General features: G+C 38.9%; 1 protein-coding gene across 2 annotated transcripts in view; it reads right to left on the reverse strand.

The window, feature by feature from the left end:
- The window catches only part of dlg2 (discs, large homolog 2 (Drosophila)), a 160,680-nt gene that overhangs the window by 53,996 nt on the left and 80,942 nt on the right, over positions 1-25,742 (reverse strand). For both annotated transcript variants that reach the window (XM_055226824.1, XM_055226825.1), the window contains 2 exons: positions 5,748-5,801; positions 1,666-1,716 (listed from right to left, as the gene is read on the reverse strand). In XM_055226824.1, the coding sequence (XP_055082799.1) occupies positions 1,666-1,716; positions 5,748-5,801 (105 nt within the window). The remainder of the gene's footprint in view (positions 1-1,665; positions 1,717-5,747; positions 5,802-25,742) is intronic.

Here is a 25,742-nt window from a genome sequence, read left to right on the forward strand (position 1 = left end):
TGTATGCTTAAAGGTGCACTACGTAACTTTTCTGTAGGAGAGTCCATCACCAGCTTGTCTCCATGGAGATGTTCTTTCATTGCCTAGAATGTTCCATTGTAGATTATTACAAGTATCTCCACCGGATTACAAAGACTAGCAAGCTTCACGTTTCGCGGTTTGTATTGGACCTGCTTTTTACAGGCTCTCATTCAATTGGGATTATATGTAATGGAGAGAGATTTATTGTCTGCTTAAAAGTGCACCATGTAACTTTTCTATAGGGGGTCCGCCATCAGCTTTGTTATTGTTGTTATTATGTTATTGTTTTGCCTGGAACGCTCCACAGTGGATCATAATGTGATGTAGCATTTATTTAAAATGGTCTAGCATTTATTTAATTTTGTGCGTTTATAGGACTCAAACAATATCTTGAAGAAGTTCTCTCCACAGATCTGAACTGTAACTTGATCTAGTGGTATACCCTGCTCGTCGCCACAGGGACAGAAACATTTAATGCCATATTGTGAAGAACTGGAAGCAATAACAGCTGTAATGGAGGTTCATCTAATCTTGTATTTTTGGTTTTTACTCAGAGAAAACTTTTTCAGGTCAGAACCGGCCACTGCCCTTTAAGGCAAATATAATCCTCTCTCCCCTCTGTCCAAACGAAAGCCAGGCCGTGATGAAGTTGTTGGCTGATAATGGCAACCTCAGCTCAGCCTGATTTCAAAGTCTAGTGAGCTTCCCTCTGGGTCTTCTTTGCATTGAACAGCAGACGGAAAATCGCACTTGTCTCTAGGGAAGTTGAGGACACGGCACAGGACACAGTACAGGCCAAGATATAGGACTGTCTAAGCTTCCAGGGTATATACAGGGTCTGTGGTTATCTTTAACGAGAGAGGGCTCAATATATGCAGAGGTGGGCAGTGCTCAGTTTACATAACATAGTAGTAGCAGTAGTAACGGTAATAGTTGTAGTAGTATTAGTAGTAGTAGTAGTAGTAGTAGTAGTAGTGGTAGTAGCAGTAGTAGGAACAGTAATAAGGAGCACTAGAAGGAGCAGCAGTAGCAATAGTAACAGTAGCAGCAGCAGTAGTAGTAGTAGTAGTAGTAGTAGTAGTAGTAACAATGGTAGCAGTGGTACTAGTAGTTATAGTAGTAGCAGAAGTAATAGTTTGTGTTTTTTCAGCACTCCTTCAGCTATGATTTAGTTTGTCTCATCTTTTATTAACCAGAACAATGGGGTTCCAAGCTAACAATGAAAACGCTGAACTGTATCCAAATCCCACCAAAAGTGAGACGTAAAAAGAAAAAAGAAAACATTGTGTCCTTGAATACAGTAAAAGCTTAATTTGGAGGAAAAAATCAAAACCAACCCACTGTTATTTGTTTTAATAAGAAAAATGTCTAATCTAATACAAAATCATGACTGCTCAAGAAAAGTATGAGTTCTAGATAATACAGTTCAAATGAAAACCCCACCCCTCTCCATTTTAGACACGATGTAATGATGTAATATTGTAATGAAGTATAATGGCGTCCCACTTGAAGCATGCACTTCCTATAGCCTTCCCCTGGGGCAGAGTAGGTCTCGCAGTTCTCACTATCACAGCTTTACATTAGACTTTAGGGCTCTCATGGACGTTCTCACACATTATGAGCACACAAATCAGCAGTACTCACCCTCTCAAGAGTGATCTCCTCAAACTCATATTCGATTTCTGTCCCGTTGACCTGAAAACACAAATATAAAGAGTAAGTCAGCACATTTTTGGCACCTTGAGCTTTCTGTTTAACTCCACAAGCAGCTCTGCTCCAGTGATGCTCCAAATTAGGCCAGACAAGGCAAGTTTATTTGTATAGCAATTGGTACACACAGTAATTCAAAGTGCTTTACAGACTAAGAAAGACATTAAAATCACAATTCAAACTAATCAAAACATAAATAATGGATTTAAACATTGTCAAAGTAGAGGCCTGGCTCACTGTTCCAGGTTTTAGCTGCATAAAACTGAAACTCTGATTCTGCATTTTTAGTTCTGACTCTGGGCACCAGCAGGAGGCCGGAACTAAACCAGAACAAGCCAAAACTTAACCAGGACTAAATCAGAACTAAACCAGGACCAAACCAGGACAAAATCAGAACTAAAACCAGGACTAAACCAGCACTAAACCAGAACTACAGGAGGCCGGTCCCTGAGGTGCTCAGAGTGCAAAATAGTTCATATTGCTCTAACATGTGGGAGAAGTGTAAAGTAATGTCAACTTCTCTACGCACAGCAGCTTCAGACACAGAGACATTAGGTGATGTTTAATCTCATTGTTTCTGAATACAGAGTTTTTTTTCTCCATATTATTTAAGTTTGAGGCCTGTAAAAAGATAGAGGCCTGAAGCACATTGCGACTCAACGTGTGTACACATTTAAGCACATTCAGCTTCGCTCCTCTACACATTTTGTCCAAAGATGTCGTAGAGGTAAAACAAATACTATCTCTATTAATAATAATGTTTTAGAGCCTCCTAAGCCATTAAAATTCTACTTTTTGTATTTTTTTTGGAGATAAAACTTTTATATATCAACAAATCCTTGTGTATGTAGGCCTGTCATGATAATCACTATATCAACTAACCATTCAGTACAGTCTTTGGACAAGTGGGAACATTTTGGTTATTTTTCTGTACTACAATGACATTTGAGCTGCAGAAGTTTGAATTATGAACTTGCATGACTCATTATTGAAACTAACTACCGGTACTTCAGTGTCACACAGTGTTGTTGATTTATTTGTTGCAGTTCATATTTTACAATACTGCTCATTTAGCATTGTTTTTTTAGGGACAATCTTGCTTTTTGGTTTGGTTTCAATATTATTGTTTATCGTCAAATCTTGTTAAGTAAAATGGTCACATTTTTATATTGCACTTTCCCACCTTCAAGGCACTCAGAGCACTTTACATCAAGCAACCACTCACCCATTCACCAGTATACACACACAGGTGAGGTGGGTTAAGTGTCTTGCCCAAGGACACCACAATAGCATTCATCTGTGGGTCAGTGGATCTGACCACCCAACCAATGATGTTTATGTCAGGAGCAAATGCTCTACCAACTGAGCTACTGTCTCCCAATGAGCTACTAGCAATGTTTTTTATTTCTCAAAGTACAAGTAAAAAAACAATATAAATCTGGATCCCATATAAATCTGGATACGTGCTGATTAAATGAAAGTATAAGACCTCTTCAGGGGAGTTGTTGTTTCCATGTGGAGTCTTATATATTGAGAGAGGAAACTGTGGCGTCTTAAATAAATCCTTTTGTGAGTTAAGTTGATCATCGGTGCCACATGATACTGAGAGAGACGCACTTCCCTGTATCCTGACTGAGAAGATTCATTATCATCAAGCACTTCCTCCATTACATATTCATACAGAAATAGCACAGAGCATATGCAGCGAGCCCTGCCAGCTCCCAGGTGGTCTCTGTGTGAGTGGCACCCGCTATTATTACTTAAACATGACCAGGAAAACAACAGAAATGTATGGATAGACTTTAAAAGTTTTAGAATTGGAGGCAGAAGAGAAGTGGGACATGATACAGTTTAAATTGAATTGGTATCTGAATGTTACGTAAAAACAGGGCTGCTTTTGGAAACTAAAAAGTTACATGTGCATAACATCCATAGTCTGTATAAAGAAGTGGACTAAGTGAGTGTGACATCACCCATAGTGTTCGGCTCCAGTAAAATGAAGCTCATCAAAGCTAGCAGTTATAGGGGAGAATTTGGAGCAGAGTCCTATGACAGCAAACACAGAGTCAAACCAGAGAGAGGTTGTTGAAGGTAACGCCATCAACTGAGTACCCTTATGTTCTTTCACTGTACTATTCTGAACATAACATTTACTTTACAGAAATTAGCTGCATTCATATGTAATTCATATATGATTACTGTTCCATGGCCTAGCACCAAAGTATATCTCCCACATGCTGAGGACTTCAGGGACCTGCCTCCTAGTTTAGTGCTGGTTTATTTGTGTTTCAGTTCTGGTTTAATCCTGGTTTAGTTCTGATTTAGACCTCGTTTAGCCCTGGTTTAGTCCCGGCCTAGTCCCGAACTCCTGCTGGTGCCCAGAGTCAGGACTAAACATGGGGAATCAGCGTTTCAGTTTTATGCAGCTAAAACCTGGGACAGTCTTCCTATGTTTTGATTTGTTTGTATTGTGATTTTATTGCCTTTCTTATTCTGTAAAGCACTTTGAATTAGTTTGTGTAAGAATTGTGCTATACAAATAAACTTGCCTTGCTTTTGACAATAAATCCAAAATTTTTGTAGTAAAACTTCAACCCTCTTCATCTATTTTATTTCAAATTTGTGACTCCCAGATGAAAACCCTGTACTTCAAGGTGTAATTCCACATTTTACCTCCTGTGCTCACACAAACCTGCCTCTCTCAGATGTTCTGCCTTTATTCCTCCACAACAGAAGTCAGTGGCTGCATTATATAAACACTACCGACAGCTGTGCCACATCTCACCAGAAGAAACACACAACCTCCCCATGCTCCGTCCTCTGTTCTACAAAAACCTCATATTTATTCACATCGCTTGTTTGTTATGATGAGAAGCGCCGCCAACGCCGCTTGCGACTAAAATCTTTGGTAATTTGCAGTTTTTTATTCATGACAAATATCAATAATTCAAGACCTCGACCTCGTTTGTTTAACAGAGAGAAGCCAGTATTTCACTTCACAACTCGCAGCATGTGTTGGGCCTATTACTATTTTAATGGGATCTCTTTCAGTTAGGATTTAATGCGGTGGAAATACTGATTGTCTGCTTAAAGGTGCACTATGCAACCTTTCTGGCTGTCTCCATGGAGATGATTGCATTTCTTTCTGCTTATTAGTTAAAAGGCCTATACTACACTATATTCTGGTCTATGTTATAATGTTATTTCCTCATCACAAACAGACCTGGAGTTGTGTTTTGTTTCATTCACACATGTTTAACACACACGAGTTCTTCTCTCAAGCTGAAAACACATTGTTCCTCCTTGTGATGTCATGTGGTAATACAGGAAGTGCTCCACTGTGTTTTTAAAATCCATACACCTTCACTAGAATCATTTGGATCATTTTAGCCTTGGAATTACCAGTCTATGCTGAACAAAAGGTCAAGAGTAGCTGCTTAAACTTACCACTACATGACATCACAAGGTGGAACAGAGCATTTTGAGCTTTGGAGATATAGATGGACTGATAATAAAGGTATCCAGGTATGTTTTTGACAATATTATAGCATGGCTCAAGTGCATTCTGTACAATATAGGACCTTTAATACTGCTTTCGACTTGTTTTCATTCACAATTCCAAGTTAATGATATGCAATGTTTTAAACTGACAAAACACAAAATTGGTTAAATAAACATGTTATTCCTTTGCCTGAAATGTTCCATAGTGGGAATTACATGTATATATCTTACATTTATTAAATTATGGGTGGTTTTATTGCTCAAAAAAACACCCTGAAAAACATGGATTCTTACTACGAGTGAGAACGTCTCTTCACAGATCTGGCCTGTAAGTTCTTGTTTAGTCTTGTGTTAAACCTTGCTCATTTCCAACAGGATAGACAAGATTAATGCCATACTGTCAAACACTCGCTAACATGTCTTTAGAGACAAGCAAGTTTACGTCCTTCCGCTAGAAAAGTTACATAGTAGAACTTAAAAAATATGAATAAATATAAATAAGACAGTGGACTTACGTATGGTACAGATTCCAGTGTGTCTGTGTTGACGATTATGGGTGCGGGACTGGCCTGAAAAACACACAAAAACAAAGCAGGGTTACATATAACTTTTAACATCTCTACTGAACCAAAGGTAAAACATAGCTGTTCACATGAAAACTACCACTTTATGACATCATAAGGTGGAACAGAGCATTTTGAGCCTTGGAGATGTAGACAGACTAATAATAAAGGGTTACTCAAACATGTGAATGAAACAAAACACAATTCTTGGTACGCTTTTGATGAAAAAACATTATAAGATGGCTTAAACCTCACAATAGTCCATTTTGTGTAATATGGGACCTTTAATGCTTTTAACATCGCTCGCCCTACTTTCTATAAATGGATCCAGGAGACAAGCTGTGGATTTCTGTAGCATCAACTATTCATTCGTCTTCCATTTGCAGTGATGGGACTATAAAGCACTCGGCCTCACAACACAGCACTCCAATACTGCTATTATCGGCGTGCGGCTTTAGATTGGAGCGGAGAATGAGAAGAGGGTTTCAATGAGTGAGAGGAATAGATTTGTAACATGCAGAAACACACAGTGAGACACAAGGTTTTGTTTGGGCGTAAGGGAGATAGAAATATCGCACTTAGATAATATGAGAGAACAATTATTCGTCCCACAATGGGGAAATTTCAATGCTGCAACATGAAGTACAAGAATAGATAAAGATAAATCAATTCAGATAACATCATCAAGATAACATCATACATAGGAAAACAACAATAAAAAAACAAGGTATCCTGCCTAGTTACTATTAAATGCCAGGGAGAAGAGGTGGGTTTTGGATCTGACAGGCAGAGGGCGCTGTTCTATAGTCTGGGCACAGCTAGATACAGTTGAAACCAGATGTTTACATATGCTATATAAAAAGACACATATGCTTTTTTTCTCAGTCTGACATGAAATCAGACTAAACTTTTAGGTCAATTAGGATTACCAAAATTATTTCTGTTTGCTAAATGCCAGAACAATAAGAGAAGGAATTTTTTAGATTGTTTTAAGTATCTTTATGACAGATACTGGAGGGAGATGCAAGGATTTAAGAATGAACTAATTCTACTACATTTGAATGATGTGATACTTCACATTTGCATATCTTAGCATTCTTGAATGATAAAGATTGGTTAGTTAAATAAAACACTATGCAAAGATTAAATCTATCCCACAGACACTATTTTGCACAATAAGAGGTTATGTTTATGAACTGTATATGGACAACAGTAAAAGCAGGTAGAGCCGTCAGTGTGTTGAATCAGGGCTGATCACATACACTGCTACACATATTGCCTAGACTGGAATCTCATTTCTTTTACTTCAGTTTGCAACAAAAACTTGTTACGAACAAAGCAAGAAAGTCTCATAAACCACAAACACGATTGGCTGCAGAGTTTTGCTCAGATTCCACAGCTCACCTCAAACTTGTAATATAAAAACTCAAACCCAATTACTTTTCAGAGTTTTACTGCCTTTGTCTGTGGACAGAATTCACAAACTAGAGGAACTTGCTTCGGCAGTACAGTGCAACCACAGACTGAATAAAGAGGTGGACTAGGTGAGTGTGACGTCACCATTGGCATTGAGCTCCAGTCAAATTAAGTTAATCAAAGGCAGCAGTTATAGGGACAAATTTGGAGCTGACTTCCATATTAGGAATTCCGATCACGAGTAAAAACCAAAGAGCAGCTGAAGGTAATGTCTCTTCCCGCTCTCAACGCTGGTTTAACAGGGAGTGGGCAATTAGCAACGCTGTCAATCAAACCTGTTGCTAACGCTAGCATGAGCGAACTCAGGAAAAGAAGGCCCCTAAGTTGTTCATTATTAATGTTCATATCTTAAGTTACGGACACAATAGCGAAATAAAAATACTAGGATCATATAGAGCGGGTTAATATGAACATTTTAAGACCAAAATGATGAGGCTCACTGCAGCAGTTACAGAGAAAGTGGCCACAGTTTTTCAATGTAAAGTGAATTGGAGCCAGAGTCAATGGAGCCGGAAAGACGCCTATGCTCTCTTTCTATTTGGAACACATTTGAAGCAGGTTAACTATGTCCACTTAGATATACAGTCTATGGGTGCAACATAAAACAGGGTCTTTTACCTGATTGTCACTGCTTTGTCTGGAATGTTCCACAGTATGGCATTAAAGTTTATCAGTAATGCCTTTGCTTGATTACAGTTGTTTTATTGCTCAAAATCTATTTAAAAACATGCATTGAGCAGGGTTGCCTCCCCATAGATCTGACTTGTAACCTGGTTTTGTGGTGTCATAAGTTTAATGCCACTCTCTGAAACATTCCAGGCAAAGCTAGAACACTGAGAAAAGCAACTTTAAGTTACAAAGTGCACCTTTAAGCTATAATAATAAAACAGCACATCAAAAGACAACACACAAGGACACTTTGATATTATACTGAGAACATGAATAAGAAACAAGGACAGTCAGACGTATGTACGTGTAAACAGTTCAGATGCATAGGGAGTTTTATAGCAGTAAATGAGGACAGTTACCTAATCCAATCAACAACTTTCCACTTCAGGAGGTACACCTTACTAAAAACACTATTATTTGCTTTTAGTTAGCTTAGTAAAATAAGTACTTATGTGGTAAATAGTCACATTTTTATATAGCATTTTTCCACCTTCAAAGCACTCAAAACGCTTTACAACAAGGAACCACTCACCAACCCACAAACACATTTATACACCAGTGTACACAGACACTGGGGGTGAGGGGTTTAAGTGTCTTGCCCAAGGTCACAACAACAATATTAATTTGTGGGAGCTGTCAAGATCGGGTTTCGGACTGCCAGCCTTCAGATCAGAGGACAAACTCACACACACCAGCTGAGCTACTGTCGCCCATGGACTACACTTTACTGGTCCCAATTTGAGTTCCCTTAAATTTCTTGTTGGCAGGTTTACAGGGTTTAAAAATGTTGTAAACTAAATAATATTCTGCCTTGCTCACAGCTACTTCACTTCCTTTCATAAAAGCAAAAGTATATATTTTTTGTGAGCTAACAAGATTTAATTGCATTCTTTTCTCAATCATCATGGAAATTCAAGGTAATAGCTATTGGCCTTAGTTCGGTTGTTGCTGTGAACATCCTGAAGTCTATCTGAAATGATTTCATGTGCAGACTGTGTCGAGTTCATTGCTGCAGAAAGGAGCACTGAGTCTATCACTCACAGAGGAGGAGCTTGGCCATGAGTCCAGTGACAGTTCGTGTGACAGTCCAGTGACAATTCGTGTCATCAGCTCGAGACTTGGCCTGTCGTCTTCTGTTTACATCACAGGTCAGACTCAGACTGTCCAGGTAACACACATACTCTGTAAATAAGAAGTGATTATGGGCGTGCTTCTGGCTCCATCGACTCCAATTCACTTTACATAAGAAAACTGTCACCTCTCTCTCTGTAACTGCTGCTGTCAGGCTCGTCATCTTGGTCTTAAAATGTTCGTATTGACCCGCTCTACATGATCCTGGTATTTTTATTTTGCTCTTGTCTCCGCAACTCAAGATATGATCATTAATAACAGACAAATCAGGCGCCTTCTTTCCCCGAGGTTGCTCCCACTAGCGTTAGCGACAGGTTTGATTGACAGCGTTGCTAAATGAAGGGGCCTTCAACAGCTTTGCTCCAGATTGGGGTTGCTATGATAGTCACGGTTGGAATTCCAAATATGGAACTCAGCTCCAAATTTGCCCCTGTAACTGCCTCCATGAGCTTCATTTGACTGGAGCCAAAAGCTATGGTGACATCACTCTCCCCTAGTCTATTTCTTTATACAGTCTATAGTAACACAGGGTTGCTGCAGACAAGCTCAGACACCTCCAATGATACAAGCACGTTTATAATGTGCTGACAGACATAACCATGGACCGAAGTTTTTTTGTTGAACCAATACTGTAATATACAAACAATACAACAACAAGATGTCCTCTCATGCTGCTGCTATCTCAATTAACCAATCATGAATTTACAACCTATTCCCCAGGACTAACTTGTTTCCACTGTGAATGAAGAATGAATCAATTGGCAGAGCTGACCTGTGTTTTGTTTCAACCCTCTTTGTAGTGAACTGTGTTGTGGCCAAACTCCTTGTCAATGCCAGATCTCGTCAGATCGCAGGGCTGGGCCTGGTTAGGACTTGGATGGGAGACCGCTGGGAATACCAGATGCCACAGTGGGGTAGCAGTGGCTCTAGTCTAGTGCATACTGCTTTAGACTCCTTAGGCAATACACCCGCATTGGCTGCGAAACAGCCTCCCTCTGCTTGTCAGATCCTCTCAGTCTTTAACACAGACTTCTCCCTGGTACTTAAGACTAGCTAGACAGGATATCTTGGTGTTGTTCTTTTCTTATGTATCATGTTATTTCTATGTTTATTTTTTGTTGACTTTCATGTGAAGCACTTTGGTCAGCTGAAGTAGTTTTAAATGGAGATGATGGTGCAGATTGGCAGCCTCGCTTCTGTCAGGCTACCCCAGGGCAGCTGTGGCTATACTAGTAGTGAACCCCACTGAGTATGGAGTGAATAAATAAAGCAAACGACTTCTGGCCAAAAGCCTTATGCAAGATTATTATTGTAATTTTGCTTTATGTGTAAAATACATAAAGTATAGATAGGCTAATATAAAATTATGAAGGAAACTAGAGTGAGATACAAGGATTTATGAATGAACTGATTGCTACATTTGAATGATGTTGTAGCAGTACATTTGCATATCACAGCACTCTTAAATTCAATAAACAGTACTTGCTTGATTTTGCTTTCTTCAAAACATAAAAGTTGTGAAAGGACAAAGAAACAAAGTCAGCTTCATCAGAGCTTTGTCTTGAAAGAACAAAACGCAGCTGTTTGGGAAGAATTATCCACGCAAGGCAAAAGGTTAATTACTAAAAAACATCTAATCACCCAAGTCAATGAATAATGCAGGATGTCAATCAGTAAAATTATTCAGTCAAAATGTTACAGTGCCGTCCGAGTGTGTGCTAAGCTGTTCCAGCTGTTTGTAAAAGTCATTTTAAATAATCCCTCCATCACGATAAGGAAGATATGTTCCAGAGTTGAAAAAAATTGATTTGTGATTTTTCTAAACTAGTGCTACAAGATTTTGATATAAAAAAACAGGATGTTTTGTTGATTACAGACATAGACTGTATATATAAATGGACTCAGTTAGCTTGCTAGCTGCCACATCACAAAAAGGAAGTGAGCATGAGCGCATTTCCAGCTCCATCAACTCTGGCTCTAATTCACTTTACATTGAAAAACATCAGCCCACTCTCTGCAACTGCTGCTGTCAGACAGTCTTAAAATGTTCATTTTCACCTGGTTTTGGTTTGATTGACAGCATTGCTAAGTGCCCGCTCCCTACTAAACCAGCGGTGCGAATGGGCATTACCATCAACAGCCTCACTCCAGATTGGCTCTTTGGTTCCTTTAATACTCACGGTTGGAATTCCTAAAAAGCAACTTGTCTCTTAATTGGTCCCTATAACTGCTAGCTTTGATGAGCTTCATTTGACTAGAACCGCACACTATGAGTGACATTACACTCCCTCAGTCTGTGGTCACGGGGTAAATTCTAAAATGTGAATAACTGCAGCTTTTGTGCTTTATTTGCGTCAACTAAAATTACAATTTCGCTTTGTGATATATTGTGCTGTATTCACTTGGCTCATCCTTGTCTCGACAGTGCTTGTTCATTTTGAGTGAAGTGTTTCATTGGCCAAAGGGAATAACACAGTTCAAACATCTGTCTTCTCCACTGCCTCCACTGCTTCAGAGTAATTATGTAAACGCTGTCGGACCATCATTAGTTTTACATAAATCAATAATAAATAGTCGTGTTTACTTCTGCGTTATGCTTCAGGCTCTAGATGGTGAGTTTACTTTGTTTGGTCTTAGATCCACAAATCATGGATCAAAACTCAAAACTTCAATACATCCTGCTATTAGGGGGAGGGTGATATTGACAAAAATGAAATCTTTGATACTTTTTGAGAATTTTGATTAGAGTATACAGATAAATCAGTCATTCAAATAGAAATATGTAAAAACACGGCTTCAAATGACTTTTAGGCTTTAGTAACAGACAAATGTGAATTACCTCTAAATTACCCATAAGCCCCATTGCTCTTTTTTAAATATTCGTTTTTAATAAGCTCTTCTGCAGTGTTTTTAATATAACAAAAATATATTTGATTTTCAAATTGTACATAATGTCAAAACATCATTCACAGTGTTATTATTATTTTGATATTCTGCCTACCTCTAACTGCAACACGTTGTCATTTGGAGGTATGAACTTGTGGACATCCAGCTTAAACATAGCAGAGCTAATGATGATTACAAATTTTGAAATGGGATATTTTGCTGTGGAAAATATAGACAATTAATGATGATATTTATTTAGAAATTAACTGTGATTATAATCTTAATATTTATTCATTTGTGTCACTGACACAATAACCCTAAAGCAGGATTTCCCCTCAAAAAACATTCTAGATGTATAATTTTTTTTTTTTTAATGTTTAAAAAAACTAAGAAAAGCCATAATCAATACATGACAGAATAAAACAATTTAGCAATTAGCTTGTATCTATAAGTTATTTATTCAACCCTTAAATCTTATTATAGAATGGAAAAATAACAAAAAGCTCTCCACTAGTATAAAGAAAAATAACTCACAATGAATATTAACTCACAAAAATGATTGTTGCATCTATCATGTAGTGAACGATAAGTTGATATAGTAATGATTGTGGCAGGCGTAATAAAACACTTTCAAAAACAACTCTAAACAGGCTACAATCTTATCTGGCTTTGAGAGAGCAGTGTGTCTGTGCGCACAATGTGAAATCCCCATAATCTCAGAACAATCTCGGTGTGCCTCAAGGTTCAATACTGGGCCCACTGATGTTCAGCATGTACATTCATAACTTGCCCCAAATTTGTCCACGTAATGGAGGCTGTCAGATGTACTCTGATGATGCTGTTTTGTATGTTCACTCTAAAAAAACAAACAGCTGCAAAGGACCTGTCCAGCTGCTATGCCAGATGTAGCAAACTGGTTACAAAATTCAGCTTTCAGCAATGCCGTCCAGGCCAACATTGTAAATAAGAATTGATTGTTGTGAATGTTTTGTCTGGTAACATAAAATAGAAACTGACAATTGAAGAAGTCTATTTTACAATACTACTACTTGAAACAAACGACTAGAATAAAGTTTGATGTTGACGTGAGCAGTTTTAGTACCGAGCAGTGCGTCACTTGGGACAGTGGCACAGTGAGTCAGAAGTGCTTGAGAAGAGCCAGCAGGATTCTCAGTCTCCACTCACCACAGAAAGAGCTATCACACAGAGAGCTATCTAGGCTTGTCAAAAGTATCAAAAATCAGATATGAATCGATACTTAAAATTCAAACTAAATGCTCATTTTTCGCAGGTATTGATGACAAAAAAAAAAACCTCATTCACAGGACAGAAATGAACCTTTCCTGAATAGCTTTAGAATAATCTGGAGCTGAATCAGAACAAGTATAAGACACATAGACTAACATACACCCATGGACCACTGTGGAACCTACTGGACGAATGAGGGATTACAGAGATATAAGACCACATGGGAATATAAAAGAAAGTAGTATCATTTAATGTTGAAAATCACATTTTATTGTCTAAAGAGTTTTTTTTAAATTATCATTGTGGTATCGGTATCAGTATCGAGTATCGATTCAAAATCAAGTTTGAAATGTTTGTATCAAAACAACACTAATCTACTGTCACAAATCCTGTTTACTGAAACAGAAGCTAAAGAAACAAGTTTACAGTTCCATGGCATTCTGAGTATCCTAATGATTCACAATGACAAGTTTATAAGCACTTCTCACTATTCTCACATAGTGGAGTTTTGCCATGTTGGTAAAGCTAACAACAGGTAGCATGCTAAAGTGCACTTCCTGATTATTGGACAATAAAATGATTTATAATTAGACACGGACAGCATGCAGTAGACTTATTTTGACCTAAAGAGCTGCTTATATATCTGTACTTGGGCAAGGCACATTTTGCTCAAATATGAGCTACTTTCGAGAGTCTCTTCTTAAAGGTCCTATTGTACACAAAAATTGACTCTTGTGATATCATGAAGCTGTAAATTTCAAGTTAACATCTACCTTTTACCTTTAGTTCAGTAGAGATTGGCAATTCCAAGTCTGAATAGACTTGGAATAATTCCAGCGAAGGGATATGGAGTTTAAAAACACTGTGGAGTACCTACTGTATTACCACTTCATGACATCACAAGATGGACCTAAGTGTTTTGTTTGAGGGAAGATCTCAGCCTAAATATGCAGGGTTTGTGTGTTAAACATGTGTGAATGAAACAAAACACAACTCCAGGTCTGTTTGTGCTAAAGAAACAACATTATAACATAGATCAGAAAACAGCGTAATATGGGCGCTTTACGTAATCCAGTTTTTCTGAAGCTGCGTTTCGTTCTACACAGACGATAAATCCAGTACAGAGCCTTCAGCAGAGGAGGACGTTTCTCTTCAGTGAGTTTATTACATAGAAAACAGAACAGTTGTTTACAAAGCCCAAGAGGAGGAAGTTCAGTTAACCTAATTGTAGGAAAGAGTCTGACATTTATACCATCTCTAGCAGTGAAGCATTCTGGGATACGGCTTTGTATTTGGGAAAAAAATATCTAATTGCTGTTTTTCTAACAAGCATTGACTAGATTATATTTTTATATCTTCAAAATAGGATTCTGTTTAAAGGTGAGATTTTAAATGCGTTCAGGAGAATTGACAAAAAGACTGAAATCTGAACTGACAAACTAATACAAAAATCAGAATAAGACAGAATATTTTGTTATTTGTGGTGGAAATTATGGTGTTTTAAAAATTGATTTCGATACCAAGGAATAGACTCAATACTCTGTACTGATTCTGATACCACGATAATAAAAAACACTCTTCTGACAATAGAATGTGATTTTCCTGATTAAATGGTAGTATTTTCTTTTATATTACTATGTGGCCTTATATCTGTGTAATCCCTCAGTCGTCCAGGTAGGTTTCATAGTAGTCTATGTGTCTTATACTTATAATGACACAGCTCAAGGTCATTCTAAAGCTTCAGGAAAGGTTTATTTCTGCCCTGTGAATGGGACTTTTCAAGTATCGATACAGATCTTATGAGTATCTAGTTTTGATCCCTGTTTTAGTATCAATTAGCATCTGATTTTTGATACTTTTGAGTCATATCTGCAGTCTGTGTGCAGCCCTCCGGTGGGTACACATACACTGACATGTTCAAACAGCCCCCTGAGACATAATGGCCACTCCACTGAGCACAGAGATGAGATGCTTAGCTGCACTTGGGCTTGTTCCTCTGCTTCTGCTCCCCTCATGCCTCCAACTACTTCTGCCTCCAACTGCTTCTGCTGCTCCCCTCACGTCCCCACACGTGACAGGCCTCCAACTGCACATGAAACCACTGGTCCAAAAGCAAAACTCAGCTCATTTGGTGCGACGCTCGGGGCAGTTCACAACTATATGAGCGATAATATCACCATAACAAACACAGGATTACACAGTGGAAGTGTTTCAGAACAGAACAAGTGTGGGAACAGCTAATACAGATACATTCATAGATTTAAATGGCCCATATTACGCTATTTTCTTATCTCTTTCTGATCAGAAAACAGCGTAATATGGGCCCTTTAATACTGACGAGGGCAGCTAAAATGAATATAGCTAAAATGCAGATTCTTTTTGTAATCTAGTGAGTTCTGTGGTTCAGTCACTAATAGAACTGGAGAGGTTAAATGTATGTGAATTATTGGCTATTTCTTAAGAGAATACCATATAATCAATAGGGAAAACTGGCTCTTGCGCCCATCTGGAGTATGACATCATCACAAAGCGCCAATAACATCTGGCATATATAATCATAATAAAACACCATACATAACCAATATGACTGTGGGCCTTTAGCCTTTAGTTTAGTTTATATAAATACACTGTTTCTTTGCACAAACTCCCCCTACAGGTGTAGTCTTGTGAGCGCAGTTTGAGTCATATACATAGAGATATGAAATCGTTTTGAAAGTTTATGCCGTGCCCCCTTTTTAGTCACTAATTGATCGGCAGCACATGGCTTTAGTCGATTTTCTTTAGTCGAGTACAGCCCTAACAAACGTTTAGCTGAAGAGGAGTGATATAAGGCAGTGGAGAGGTGTGTGGGCTTGTTTTCACACCTGCAGGTCGCGCACAGTATGGCACGCTTGTGTAATACAAATTTTCAATCTGACCTATGAGCATCACAACACTCGGCTTGTGCGTTGGTGTTGACGACTTCATCAAAAACATCAACAAAATCATCTTTTTTATCTAACGCGATAACAGCTCACCTGAACTTTGAGCTTTTAGGTGTGCAATAGGGAGGCCACTTTGTCAAATATGAGTGTTTTATTGTGACAAGGAACATCCCGATTTAAAGTCTTAGTATGGAATTTTCTGAAGGTGGTAATAAATACGTTTTATGTCATACTATGGAATATTATAGCCAAGCAGCAACATTTCCATGGAAAGAAGCCCATCAGAAGAAGCACATTCATAGACTGTATAAAGAAGTGGACTAAGTGAGTGTGACGTCACCCATATTTTTCAGCTCTAGTCAAATGAAGTTCATCGAGGCTAGAAGTTATAGCGAATTTGGAGCCGAGTTCCATATTTAGAATTCCAACCGCGAGTATCATAGCAACCAACGAGGTAATCTGAAACGAGGCTGTTAAAGGTAATGCCCCTTCCCGGTTTAGCAGAGAGTGGAGTCAAACTTGTTGCTAACGCTAGCGGGATCTACCTCAGGGAAAAAAGGGGCCTGATTTATCTGTTATTAATGCTCATATCTTGAGTTACGGACAGACTAGTGAAATAAAAATACCAGGAAACATTTTAAGAGCAAACTGACGAGGCTCACTGCAGCAGGTACAGAGGGGAAGGGAAGATGTTTCAGTGTAAAGTGAATTGGAGCCAGAGTCAGTGGATCACAACTGTGCACATAATCACTTCCTATTCGGAACATGGTGGCTAGAAGGTCAACTATATCCATTTATATATACACAATCTATGGGCTCATCTCAAGACCATATAAGAGACAGGTTTATGGAAATGCAAGCCCGCTCAGAGTAAGGATGCATGTTTTTCAGTGCAATAAACACAACTAAAATGAAAACACAAAACAAATCACGCTTTAACTTTAATCTGTTTTTGGCTAAAAAGTTTCATACTGTGGCTTTAACAGTTATTCACGATAATTAAGACCACAACCAGGTGAAAGAGTGAAATCTAGCTTTTTCTGACATTCGCACTGTCTAGTAGAATATGATTTTTGTAGTTGCCACACAAGACAAAGAAGTGAAAATGCATCAACCAGAAGTCCACACTGGGCTTTGGTTCAGCAAAGACTGGCATCCAAAAACATTACCAGATCGAACTCTTTTTGTAAAGTCTCGAAAAAGAAAAACTCCTCTTTTGTGGCCTCAAAAAAGATTGTCAAAGACTGTCCCCACTTGCTTTATGAAATCAAACTTTCTGAATGAAAAAATTAAGGTGATGTAAACAGAAACAAAAAGCCTTTTAAATATAACTATTTGAGATTATAGATTGAATTTAAATGTCTTGACTTTGCTTCTAAAAGTTTTCGGATCATAATTTTTTTGTTCCAATTCTATTGAGACCTGAACGATCACGATTACCAGCTCTAAGTGTCCCCACACTCTGGAGACCTGCCTGTGCTTCCTGAGTACATTCTCAGACTTGTGCCGAGTTTTCCTCAATAATTTAGGGGAGCAGTGTGTACGGTGGCTCAAGAAAACAGGAGGATCTATGAATAATTCAGCCAATCGTGTGTAAAAATAGTCAACAACAGTGAAATGTGAAGAGGGAAAGGCTTGGGCCAAGATGGATGTTTTTGTGACTCAAACTGCAGCATCTCTATCTGCCCCATTCAACCGTAACAGTGACAAAATCCAATAGACTCAACTAAAGTAAACATGAGTCCTACGAGGCTGCTCATGATGTATTTAAAGCTACAATATGGAACTTTTTAGTCACAAAATAGACAAAATAAAAGCGTGTTTGTTTTTTTTTAAATTTTGTTTCTGTTTATTGCACTAAAAGACTTGGAAAAACGTGTCCTTACTTCGAGCGGGCTTGTATCTCCACAAACCTGACTCGTACTTGGCCTGGATAAGGGGTTCCTCCTGCTTGTTTCCATGAAAATGTTGTTTTTAGTTATAATAGTTCACAATATGGCATAAAACATATCTAACTCCATGGAGAATGTTCACAAGTATGGTTTTAGCGTTTTGTTTCCATGGAATCAAGCAGATGATGTGCCACACTTACATCACTGTTTTCAACTCAAACCTGCCAATCACACACAAGAATACAATATCAGAACAATCTCCTTGAAATAGGTACACCAGCAAACATACAGCTCAAGTTTATGTATTTATGTGTTGTTAACTGGGACGACACACAGAGGAGAGCTTATTAAACATGCTTTAGAGGTTGGGGAAACTTAGGAATTGAACCTGAGACTTTCTTGCTATGAGGCTGAATTTACTACAACTGCATGATTAATCACAATCAAATCGAAATCACAATGTGAATGGGTGCAAAGACTACAAACATGCATTGAAATGTCCCTGTGTATCAGATGCCCTCCCCTGAAAAATTATTGTATTAGTTTGTCAGTTCAGATTTCAGTGTTTTTTCTGTTAATTCTTCTGGATATGTTTAAAATATTCAGCCCTACAGTTTGCTCTCTGTAGAATATTTAGTTTAAAAAGCAAAAATATAATACCTTTCCCTTAATTTTTTCTAGAAGCTGCACGAGATTTAAGCAGGCAGAGACAGACTGCTTTCCCACAGAAAAATCAATGTACACGCATTCATTAGCCCCCTGCAGTGACTCTAATTCTCACATTATAAAGAGTGTCGTATCTCCAGAGCAGGTTCACACAGCACCATCTCTCTGTATGATGGACGGCCCTGCGTTACTTCCCACTGGCCAGGCCTCAGGACCTCCAGCTTCTGTTATAATTGCACAAGTAATGCACAACCCAGGATTTTACAGCATAATTAGATCTGGCGTGTGTTACATGCTGATGAAAATGCTCAGATTCAGTCCAGTTGTCATTGGAGTGATGCTGTGTATCGTATTCTACATCAGAAATGAGACCATGATAGATGTTTATGGATAAAACACACTGCTCACTATGTAAGTGTTCAGCCTCTGATAAGATTAAATAATCAGATCTTCAATTGAACACTTTAAAGTTACATTTTACAAAAAATAAATAAATAATATAAATAAAATTATTATTATTATTATTATTATTATTATTATTATTATTATTATTATTATTATTATTATTATTATTAATAATAATAATAATAATAATAATAATAATAATAATAATAATAATAATAATAATAATAATAATAATAATAAACAGGGTATGTGTGTTAAACATGTGTGAATGAAACAAAACACAACTCCAGGTCTGTTTGTGATGAGGAAACAACATTATAACATAAATCAGAAAATAGTGTAGTATAGGCCCTTTAATAACAGTTATGACCGAATAAGACACAGTCTCACCCACAGTACAGGACATCGCCGCCTCCTACAGAAATGCTTTGTGAAGTCAAAACTCGGTCAGTTCATCCATCCTTGAAATCCATTTGATCAGAGCGTGCCTTTTGCAGTAATCCCATGTCTTTTACGCCACAGTGTGAATATATGTGTAAAGAAAAGAAAACAACATCTGAGAGTACAGCGGCTCTGTTCTTACAAGCACGCGTGGTTACTCACTACACAGCACACATCGCCAGCACCACCATGACCTCCATTAGAACTGACACATGCTGCTAATTGGAAATCTTCAATATTGCATCCCCTGTACGCTTCTCTTACTCCAACCGCTCAATCTATTCTGCTTTGAGTCTTTATGAGTGGAAACATGGAGTCAAACCATAGACTCTATATATAAATGAACATACCTAATGCTGCTAGACACTGCGTTGGCCCCTCTCTCTGTAACTGCTGCTGCTGTCAGGCTCGTCATTTTGGTCTTAAAATGTGCGTACTGACCCGCTTTATATGATTCTGGTATTTTTATTTGGGCCCTCACTAAATGGTAAATGATCACATTTTTCTATAGCGCTTTTACACCTTCAAGGCACTCAAAGCGCTTTACAACAAGGAACCACTCACCCATTCACACACATTCATACACCAGTGTGCGCAGACACTGAGGGCAAGGTGGGTTAAGTGTCTTGCCCAAGGACAGCATTCATCTGTGTAAGCTAGAATCGCACCACCATCAGTGGATCTGACCGCTCAACCAATGATGTTTATGTCGAGAGCGGGATTTGACCCAACCTTTAGATCAGTGGACAAACACTCTACCAACTGAGCTACTGTCGCCCCTACGTGTGGTCTAGTGAAAAATGCATACTACAGACTTTATGAGGGGCCCCTCCTTGCACTGGGCCCTGGGTAAACAGAACCTGTTACCCCCTAGACCGAATACAACACTTATTTCTTATTTATTTGTAAAGGGGCAGCACATATTAATGAACATTTTAAAATCTAAACAGGTAAAGATTATAGCCAACGTTGCTAATTGCCATCTTCATCTTGGTAGCTTGATGTCTATAGGACAGCACACTCACTATACACACACACAAACACACCCCTACACACACACGCCTCAATGCTCCAGAATACATTTAATCTTTTAAGACCACATTTAGAGCATAAAGTTGTCCTGTGTCCCCTGCTAATCTGAAAGTCGAGGAGTAAAATGGAGACTTCTGTACAAATGGGAGATGTGTGTGCGATCTGAAATGTTTATCTCTCCATCAGTTCATTAAGAATCATGTGAAGAGCTTTAGCCTCATTAGAGCAAAACTGTGTGGTTTTGAATAGATCGGGGATCTTAAAATTCCTTACCCGGTGGCAATATGAAGTGAAGTGTTATCAGCATATTTAAAAATGTCTGATCAGCAGCTTCAAAATGAGAGTTAGCCGATAGAGTCAGCTCAACTCTGGACAAGTCACTTTACCCACATATAGAACAAATATAACAGATTAACTCTGCCAACCCCCATAAAAGACAGAACTGATCTGATCTGTGCCACTTTTACATCATTGTATTCTTCAACTTTCCACATCACTTAGAAACAGCTGGAAACATGCAAGGAGCTTTTCACAGTGATTCACAAACATATTGCTATAAATAAATATGAAAAGCATTGTGCAGTGTTAGCTAACCACTCAAAGTTTGTAGCCTAATGAACAATCTCCAGTATTTATGCCAGTTTGTGTTGAGCTGACGCCTTTTACCTGATATGCCTCATGCCAGTTGTGATGGCACCCACAGTCAGAGGGCCACAGGTCACAGCTCCCCCCTTTGGCCCTCACTGATCCAAAATGATTGGGACTCCTATGGGCCAGGCTGTCCGAGTGATGCCAAGCGCCCGGGCGACCCCCCCTCCTGGGTAGGGTGGCACCTCCGGGTACTGAGGCGTAATGGTAGCGATGGCCAGGCTGAGGGTGCTGCTGTTGATGATGATGATGGTGATAGTGGTGGTGAAGAGTGGAAGGCTGCTGTGTGTGCCAGCTGTACGAGCTGGGCACCTCTCTATGCTCTCGGCCGTCCAGCTCCGAGAAGCAACTGTGCTGTTTGCTCAGGTACGCTGTCATGCTGGCGACACGCTACACTAACCTCGGATCTGTGCTAACCTCCGCTAACCTCCGCTCACTTCAGCACTTGGCGTCTTCCTCTGGCTCCTCTCCCGTCACTGCTACAGTCAAACAAAGCGCACTCCTGCCTGATGTACCACTGCTCACACAATGAATGATGAACGAAGGGCTGGCTGCTGGAGCGGAGCTGGTATACGGAGGGGGAGTGTGAGAGTGGATAAACAGGGAAGAGAGGGAGAAGAGGGAGGAGAGAGAGAGAAGAGGGGGACAGAGCGAGAGAGTGAGTAAGAAGAGGTAGGAGGAGAGCTGAGAGAAATGACGGAAAGAGAGAAAGATGAATAGTAGGCAGTGATGGGGTGGAGGGAGGCAGATAAGAACAGACGGAGATAGAGAGAGAGAGAGAGTTGTTGGAGTGTTGGCTGTGAGCCCTGTGTCAATAAATGAGTCAAACGACAGTATCCGCACCTCCAGGCGGACGATTGATGGTCCTGCTGCTGGGAATGTCGCACTTTAAACTACAAATCCCAGGTTTTTCTGCAGAAGAAGCAGTTGTGTTGAGGTGAAAGTGAGGCTATATGCACGGAGAACTGTGTAGATAAAAGTGCTGGGGACAGAAGTCTGGTCTTGAATTAAATATTTTTTTAGTTCTTAAAGGTCTTATATTACACTAAATTAACTGTTGTGAGCTTTAAGTCATGTTATAATGTTGTAACCTCCTGAAAAAAACCTGGATTTGTGTTTTGTTTCATTCACACGTTTGAGTAACACTTTATTATTTGTTTACCTCTCCAAAACTCAAAATGCTCTGTTCCACCTTGTGTTGTCATGAAGTGGTAGTTTTCAAGTTCAAGCTACATTTTACCTTTAGTTCAACTGAGATTGGCAATTCATCGAAATTATCCTAGTGAAGGTGTAGGTGAGTTTAAAAACACAGTGGAGCACTTCCTGTATTACCACATGACATCACGAGGTGGAGGTTTTCTGATTGAGAGAAGAACTGAGCCTAAATATACAGGGTTTGTGTGTTAAACATGTGTGAATGAAACAAAACACAATTCCAGGTATGTTTGTGATGAGGAAACAACATTTTAACATAGATCGGAAAATAGAGTAATAATGGGCATCAAAAACAGACATAGATTATGTAAATTAAGTTTCTTGTATGTATGATCTTTAGTGCGTTTATGGAGAGTTGTGAGTTGTGAGTCTGCACGCACACTGGAGTGAAGGTAGACTTATTCATGTGCAATACTTTAATGGAACTCAATATCTTGGGAAATCTATGTGTTTCTCTTGGCCCTTGCAGACCAGTGTGGTTCGATTTGTGCATACAAAACTCGTTATTATTTATTCTGAACATGTCCTTAAGATACAACTTTAACTGTTTCTTGTTATTTTTCAAATATCATTACCAAAATCCATTAAAAAATATGTGGTAATGAAAAATCACTTTGGCAGACACAGGCTGATTTAATTAAACTTTTTGATAAGACCTATAATTTAGGTTTGACTCCATAGACTGTATATAAAAATGGACATATATGCATGTTCCAAATAGGAAATGCTCCATCCACTCTTTAGAAAACTGTCACCCTTCTCTCTGAAACTGCTGTCAGGCTCATCATTTTGGTCTTAAAATTTTCCCGCTCTACATGATCCTGGTGTTTTTATTTCGCTATTGTGTCCGTAAATCAAGATATGAACATTTATAACAGACAAATCAGAGGCCTTCTTCCCCCAAGGTCACTCCCTCTAGCATTAGCAACAGGTTTGATTGACAGCGTCGCTAAACACCTGCTCCCCACTAAAACATATGTGGGCGGAAAGGGGCGTTACTGCCTTGCTCCGGATCGGCTCTTTGGTTGCTAGGACACTCACGATCGGAATTCCAAACTAGCCTGGATGAGCTTCCTTTGATTGGAGCCGAACGCCGTGGGTGACATCACACTCCCTTAGTCCACTTCTTTGTACAGTCTATGTTTGACTCCTAATTGAAATGACTTATATTCTATCAATATGAACCTTTAGAAAAAGTATAGAGCTGATATATTTTAGTAGCAATGCAGTTTTTGAGTGACAGAATGAGCACATACAGAACTAAATGTTAACTTAATGTATTTTATAACTGAAACCATGATTTTGAATTGGATTTATTGCAGCCCTGCTATAAGTGCCCATTCACACCACAGCACTGCCTTTTCTAAAGAAAGAATGACACAGTAAAACAGTCCTATAACGGCATAAAGTTTATCACAAGAGAAGTCTCCTCTGCTGGAATCAGTTCATTCATATTCCGAGGAAACTGTACAAACACCATCACAACTAATCTCACAAGCCACTGATCCGGACACTCAAAATTCCCAAACCTTCTGAACCAATATCACAGCTGATGAGCAGGGAGCGGAATGAGGCTGTTTGGGACAGTGATTCCTAAATTTGAGTCAGAACTCAATGTACGTCAGAATTTGATCTGCACGTGCCCAGATGCATTATGATCACGTCTAAGGCAACACATACACAGACAAACAACAGCTAATGCCCTATCAGTTGTGTTTTATCCTAGTACAGATATGGTATGAGCAGCTCTTAAGGTAAAAATGTTAAAAAAAAAGTGTTTTATCCACACCAGACACTTCCTCTAGCGGGACCCCAAGGCATTTGCAGGCCAGCCCAGTAATGCCCAATAGTGCCAAAAGCTCTTCAAAGCACTACACTGTCATTATTCATGCTGTCCATACTCGGCGGTGGTAAGCTACTATTGCCCTGGGGCAGAATGACGGAAGTTAGCCTGCCAATCTGCACCATCAGCTCCTCCGACCACCACCAACACTCACACGCATAGGCCTGTCATGATAATTACTATATCGAGGTATCGTTCAATATATGTTAAATGGAACGATACCTTTTGAGGGTCAATATCTATTGTTAGTACTTTTTATTTGTACTAGTAGGAAAATGTTGTGTGTTTTTTCTATACTACGATGAGAAAGCTTTTGAGACTGGAATTATGAACTTCTATGACTCATTATAGACGCAAACTAACTATTTTAAGTGTTGCATTCTGTTATTTATTTCAGTTCATATTTTTTCCACACTAATATACATTTAGAATACTTTTTGGGGTATATTTCCGCTTTAAGGTTTGGTCTCCATATTGTTTATCATCTATATTTACTTCAGCAATATATCATACTTCAAAATTTGTTATCGTGACACACACACACACACACACATACTACATTCATACTGGGTAATGCAGATGAAGTGTCTTGCCTAAGGACACAACATTGATCCTCTGACCTTCGAGTTGGGGGACAACTGCTCTAACCGCTGAGCCACTGTCACCCCTGAGCAAACACTATACAGAAATATACTAATAATGAATGTGGTGATTACGATAGCTACGGTATTTTATCATTGTGAACACTAATTGATTTTAATGAATGGTAAACTAAGGCTACAACAGACAGATAGCATTTTAATTAATATAGTACATTAATATAGTCAAGCTAACAACGAGTCGACTCTGTAACTGTCTTAAATTGGGCAACGCCAGTGCCTTATAATTCAGTGGGATCAGATAGTGCGGTTCTCGACCTCCCCCTCCTCTGCTCCAGTCACATGGAATCAGGGTCATGGGGCTTTAAGTTACAAATACTGCCACAAAACATCCGGCCGCTTTAGCATCAACATGTGCTGCCAAACAAGTAGCATGCCTCCCGGTGCTGCTAGCAAAAATGCACGCAAGGTACAACGTTAGCATAGTCATTCTGTATTAATACTCCAAAGAAACAAGTAAGTAGAACACCAAAATACTTCTACCACTACTATTTTTACTACTACTCCAAATCGAGCATAACAACTCATCTGGTTAATGACATCAAATTATTTTGTTTGCCGTACATATATTTTGTAAAAGCAGGTCTTAGGGTCACAATAAGAACATGTGTGCCCGCTGTCTGCAATGTTTATCGGCTGTGAACCAGGAAATAATACTGGTGTGTTGTTAGCATGCTAGTTGTCGTTAGCATTACCGCTCTGGCTTCTGAAGGTTGCGAAAAGAGATAATAAACTCATCATGGTGAGTTCTGTTTTTCACATTTTTAAAGCCCTATTCACATGGGACTAGTTTTTTAGGGTACCCTGAAAAA

The sequence above is a fragment of the Periophthalmus magnuspinnatus genome, chromosome 14 (assembly GCF_009829125.3).
Source record: "Periophthalmus magnuspinnatus isolate fPerMag1 chromosome 14, fPerMag1.2.pri, whole genome shotgun sequence".
Lineage (NCBI taxonomy): Eukaryota > Metazoa > Chordata > Actinopteri > Gobiiformes > Gobiidae > Periophthalmus > Periophthalmus magnuspinnatus.